Source organism: Zea mays, chromosome 2, assembly GCF_902167145.1.
Source record: "Zea mays cultivar B73 chromosome 2, Zm-B73-REFERENCE-NAM-5.0, whole genome shotgun sequence".
NCBI lineage: Eukaryota > Viridiplantae > Streptophyta > Magnoliopsida > Poales > Poaceae > Zea > Zea mays.
In genome coordinates this window covers 210915873-210921872 of record NC_050097.1, presented here as the reverse complement: position 1 = coordinate 210921872, position 6000 = coordinate 210915873, and the positions used below count along the sequence as shown (strand labels likewise).

General features: G+C 40.7%; 2 protein-coding genes across 2 annotated transcripts; both read left to right on the top strand.

Moving 5' to 3' along the window:
- Window positions 1-928: 928 nt before the first annotated feature.
- On the top strand, window positions 929-1666 carry LOC103647739 (uncharacterized). Its single transcript, XM_008672255.3, has 2 exons — window positions 929-1075; window positions 1193-1666. The coding sequence occupies exons 1-2, from the start codon at window positions 1000-1002 to the stop codon at window positions 1438-1440; spliced, it is 324 nt and encodes a 107-aa protein (XP_008670477.1). The 5' UTR covers window positions 929-999; the 3' UTR covers window positions 1441-1666.
- Window positions 1667-4074: 2408 nt separating this feature from the next.
- Window positions 4075-5662, top strand: LOC100280770 (60S ribosomal protein L38-like). The gene is made up of 3 exons (NM_001153692.2): window positions 4075-4188; window positions 4298-4481; window positions 5414-5662. The coding sequence occupies exons 1-3, from the start codon at window positions 4186-4188 to the stop codon at window positions 5434-5436; spliced, it is 210 nt and encodes a 69-aa protein (NP_001147164.1). The 5' UTR covers window positions 4075-4185; the 3' UTR covers window positions 5437-5662.
- The last annotated feature ends 338 nt before the right edge of the window (window positions 5663-6000 follow it).

Here is a 6000-nt window from a genome sequence, read left to right as displayed (position 1 = left end):
GATCCACTGAGCTTCTAAAAAAACATAGTTTGGTGACCCGAGAATTGCGGGGAATCCATGGGTTATAGGAATGAATCTGTTTGCTATTTAGGGTTAGTTTGACAACACCATTTTTTCAAAAGTTTCTCATTTTTTTTCAAGGGAAAGTGAACTATTTCACATGGAAAAAATGGAAATCACTTGAAAAATTGGAATTTCCCAAATTAGCCCTTAAATGAATAGTAAGGCCATTTCTCTCCATATCCCCCCCTACAATTCCCTAGTCATTAAATCAGTTTTAAGTAGTCATCTGAAACTTGCTTGCATGTATGCTAGCAACATTGGATTCACAAAGACAGATCACAGTGAACTAGTGAGGGGTCAAAATTGTCGCAGTGAATAGTGGCAGCACACTGATTTGCTCTAAAACTGCAATAAAAGCCTGGTATATAAAATTTCTTAAGCACCTATTACTCGCCATGATTAAACATACAAAATTGGGACAGTCCCTTGTATGTCATTGAAAATTATAGAAATTCTCTTGCGTGCCACTGAATCCACATATATTATATACACAAAAAATATATATACTTAAAATCTCATTCATTGGCACACAAGGGATGTGTATAAAATATAATGGCATCTAAGGAATTTTTTTCTATAAAATTCGAATAATCTCAATAGGGGCAACCGGGCAATACATAAACACACGCAGAAAACAGATATACTCATGAACGGACAAATGCGATACACAAATTAGTTTCCTTATTATCCGACGCCGGCCAGTTAATTAGTTTCCGTTTTAGCAGGACAAATTTATCGCACAAACATTAAAGACTGCTTCGAATCCTGCTCGTACAGAATACAAATCTTCCGTTACTATATTTGCATTCTATATTACATTATATATAGACGGACGAGACTCATCAACAGGCAACAGCATAGCAAATCTCACAAGCAACCGATCGATCGAGTGACCATCTTCTCCTTTTGTTCTTTGAGAAGGACCGACCACCAGCCATGGCGCTTAGCTTCAAGATGGCCGCCTCCCTCGTCGCCGTCGTCCTCCTCCTCTTGGCCACCCCAATAGTTCGAGGTACACATGCGCATGCATGCATGCATGCATCACACACATTCACACGGTTCTTGCATTGCACGGCGCCGTCGCCCTCGTTTCAATAACATGCCAACATGTGTGTATATATACTGTTAGGTTCCGCGTTGGACGACATGGTGCCGGTGCAGATGCCGGCGAAGCAGCTGGCGGTGGCGATCTCCGGCGCCGCCGCCACAATAATGGCGGGGTCGCCCAGCTGCCTGCAGTGCCGGTGCTGCTCCAGGTCGAGCCCTGGGACATGCGTGACGACCACCTGCTGCTCCAGCTTCAAGTGCGACAGCGGCGGCAGGTGCAACCTCGTGCAGGAGAAATGCGGCTGCAGCGGCTGCGGCAACTCCAACTAGTCGGCCGGCCGCCGGCGGCCGCCTACTTGACCGGCATGCATCGGATCGGATCGATGTATGGGAGTTTTTTTTTAGGATTTTGGCTAGCTATAATCATCTTGGATTAAACAAGCAGTGTACCACTGCAGGGCACGAGTACGTAGGAATTGTCAAACTCCTTATGTCTTTTATTCTGATATATCAATGTTGAGAAGAATAAAATGAGCACGCAAAGTGCGTTTTAAAATGTGTGTCGTGTATAATAAATTGTTAGAACACTAGCAGCGCGCACATAAAAGCTCATAAGTGTTATGCGTGGTTTTGTTGCAACATTTTAGCAACGCAGATCCATCAGATCCTCAGTGCGGCTGGCCCTGTCGATCAAACCAGACCTCGATGTTGTTAACCAACAAGTTTTGGACCTTTGGTACCTTCACGGTAAACTTCACAAATGGTCTTTCCTAAAACAAAACAAAGTGTTTTTTTTTCCATTGTCACCACTCTTGATGACAAGACGAATGACGTAGATCCTATGACATCAAGCTTTTTTACATCGTTGTCATACCAGAGACAGAAAAAAAGACATGAGATGGAATGCTTGCTCTGTGCTTTTTATTACAACTAGGAAGTGCCAGTGCTAATGCTACGATAAATCTAAAAATCAATAATTCTTATTGAAATCAAGTAAATACACATCAGATAACGATTTGACTTTGTTGATTTAAATTAGCGGGTAGAAAGAAGCAGGATTAATTAAACTAATTGCATATAGAGCACATATTAAAATTTACAAAATAGTAATATTGTCTATTTCCATATTCTATGTCTCTATCTAGTAAAATTCAAGCAAGACCGAAAACCTAGTAGGATGGAAAATTGCTTATTCATTTGCATAACAAAAGGATGAAAACCTGACAGAACAAAAGGATAAGCATGCCATCTAGCACACCGGTTTCGTTCTCTCAACAAGAATTGCAATGAAGTCAGATTTTGTTCCGAGCCAGAGGAGGGTAACATCTTCAGTGAGTCCATGACACTCAGATAGTATTTGCAGTGATGTAAATTCCCAGCAATGCATTAGCAGCTCCAAAGTACACATGCTGATAGTTGATGAACATCAGCTTATGGCTCCGCATGCAAAAATGACCAAGGGCTCCCTTTTCGTAGAAACCTGAGTTTTTTTCAAGTGAGTTAACTAATTAGTATCTGAGCATAACAAAACATGCACTGCATCAACTAAAAAACTTAGATGCCAGGGTGTTTATTTAACAAGCAATTCCAAAAAAGTGCCTTCGTACCAGTCAAAGCGTCATATTCATGAAATGAAGATATGCCGCCAGGTGCCGGTTGATACACAACAAATGGCGTAAATTTCACCTACCTAGCTGAAGCTAAGCTAGGTGTCACAACAGTCAGGATATCTGACAAGTGGTAGATCTAACTATACTATATGAGCAGCAGTAAGAGTCTTCAACGTCTATTATCGTCAATTTTACTACTAGCGAGGAACTCTTACGCGGATCGTTGGAATTGAATTCCATTCTAATAATAGTAATTTATGCATATATCAATTAAACTAATTCGGTTTTATGCAAAATATATTTGTATACTATTATTAGCAACATGTCAGAGATATTTATGTGCTACATTTTTACTATAGAGGAGTGAGACGAAAAATGTTATGTAAGTTATAGATTAGAAACCAATTCTAGTAATGCATAAAATCATTTCCCATTCTCCACCCCATGAATTTGAGATAGGCTTATATCTGAACTTTAGAAAGTGGTGGAATGTCAAATTCCAAAGTAAATAAGTTATTTTATTGAGTGAATTCTAATTCCTCTAAAATGAAGGGATCCAAACGCCCCGTTAAGGAAAATCATATAATCTTGCATCATACTGCACAACATGACAATTGAGGACGAGAAAGACATGTCAATTTCATATTTTGATCCAAACAAAGCTTCAGGGATATCAGTTGTTCTACCACCGACCATCAATGATGGAATTGCTGATTTCTTCACAAGTGTATTCCAGACAAATGGTATTATATGTGCTTAACCAGCACCAATCCAACTAAGAATTGACTTAGCTGAGCATATTTGGCAGCAGTTTGGGTGTTTTAGTAACAAGTGAAATATGCTCTCCTGGTATTAATTATGTTACATTTCATACCCTTTGGTGGGTGGATAATCGGGATGTTTGTTCTACCAAGATATTCAAATATGGTTATATTATTATGCATTCATAATTAATCAAATTAGTTGCGATACTAATTTTTATCAAAAGTATATACACGACATGATCCAAGAAAATTCCATAGCTTTAGAGCATCTCCAATAAGGTTCTCGAAATAGTGTCCAAAAATCAAAAAAATTTAGTTCACAATGAACTACTCGGTGTCAACTATTTAAAAATCGAGATAGTACATCATTTAAAGTGTTTAGATCATTAAAAACAAATTAAAATCTAACGGTTAAGCTCTAAAACATGTATTTTAAAAAATAAATTACTTTTTTAGAAAGAAAATGTCGATAGATGCTATTAGGAATGGCCGAAGAAGACCCCAAAGCTTTAGGCATGGCCCAACTGGAAGCGAAGTAAAGCTGGGCCTGAGGTTACGGCCCATTTAAGGCGATCTGGCTTCAAAATTCCATCTTCAAACCCTAACCTTAACGCACTCTCCTATATCCGCCGCCATCGTCTCGGGCTCTCATCTCTAATCTTCGGGTTCGCGTCGCAGTGTCTTCCGCCCGGGCTACCACCATGGTGAGATCCTCCCCCCCTCCCCCCTCTTGACGGTTGGACGCCCGTCTGAGCGGTGGTGGACGGCGCAAATTTCTAACTTGTTCGTGTTTCCCTCTTGTTTCGTCGGCAGCCGAAGCAGATCCACGAGATCAAGGACTTCCTGCTGACTGCGCGGCGGAAGGACGCACGGTCGGTGCGGATCAAGCGGGCCAAGGACGCCGTCAAGTTCAAGGTGCGCTGCTCCAGGTACCTCTACACCCTCTGCGTCCACGACGCCGACAAGGCCAACAAGCTCAAGCAGTCGCTCCCGCCAGGTCCGTGCTCCATAGTCCCTACCCCCTACATGCTACATCCATCGACTACTGCTCTTTTTTATTTGATCTATTGGACCTTCCGGATCCCGGTCCCGCATTGGGCGGTTCGCAATTGCTGTGTGGTGATTGGTTACTGGTTACTGAAGGTTGTAGACCGTGTTGCTGTTGTGTGAGAATGATCTAGTTAGAAAAAAACATTTATGATCTATTCAATCTTGACTAGTTGTCCTATCTACGCGCCATGCGAATTTTGATTTAGCCCGATTTTTCATTTTTGTCTGAAACATTTTGGTCACACATCTACAAGTGATAATTAGAGGATACTCTGGACATTCAGTTATTCACTTATTCTAGATAGATAGACTAGCAGTCATAAACTAGAGCATATAGTATGGACATTCTGTTATTCACTTAAATCTGTCATAAATTAGGGGATGGTCTGGATATTCACTATTCAGTTATTCTTCTGGATATTCGGAGATTCTTTCACAATTAGAGGCAAACATCCCTTCTTGATTCTTTATGGTTTGCTGTTATCATTTTTCCATGGTACTAATACATGAATAGGATATCACTGCTTGGGAATAAAATGGGCGAATCATATTTGGCCCTACATGTTGTGATGTCCAGAGATGTTTCAACTAAACTATGCACATGCCAAACAATGGCACCTCATGGTTACAATTGTCACTGTGCATATCCATAGACGTTTTTTATTATAAATTGTTCAGAATAAATACTAAGGATATCCTGTTTGTTTGTTATAATCTTGAAGTAGTACATGATTTGCATCATCATACCGAGATCTCAGATCAATTATTCCTTTCCTGTGTTAATGCCTCTATGATTTGCTGTGCATACAATTTGGCTGGGAAATTATTGCTCAACCAAATCCACATTCGCTGATTACGATTCCCCCCCCCCTTTGGCAGGTCTGACTGTCCAGGAGATTTAAGGTATCAAGCCACAAACTGTGCTTTTTTTGCGGTGTCAGGGACGTTTGCTCCAGTGTTACTTTAGTTTGTAGGTGGGCTCCATTGCTGTGTTTGAATGAATTATGAAGTTTGAGTTTGGGATGCGAATGATGTGTCGAACCTATGAGCCTGTGTTGTAATGGTTACCCCAGACCGCAAAGGATGGCAATCTATCATAAGTTAAACTGATTTCCGTGATTTTCGCTTCCCCCCCTTTTGTCTGATTCCTTTGTTGTTTTTCGCCTGAGCCTTTTTCTGCCACAGCAATTGCGAACTTTGACGTGGCAATGGTGGAATGAGTTATGTTGTATCATCTTTCTTGCCTGCTCGTATTTGTAATATTGAACAGATAGCAGCTGAAAATTTTGTAGATAAGAAAATTGCATATCGTGCCCAATTGAAACCATATCGCTAGGAATGGGGCTACTTGTGTTTTTTTAACAGATGGGGCTACTGGTGTTGTTTAAGTATTTTCGTTTCCGTGGAAGAAAATCTGGATATTTTCGTTTCCGTGGAAGAAAATCATGGATGTTGCGGTGCCCTGG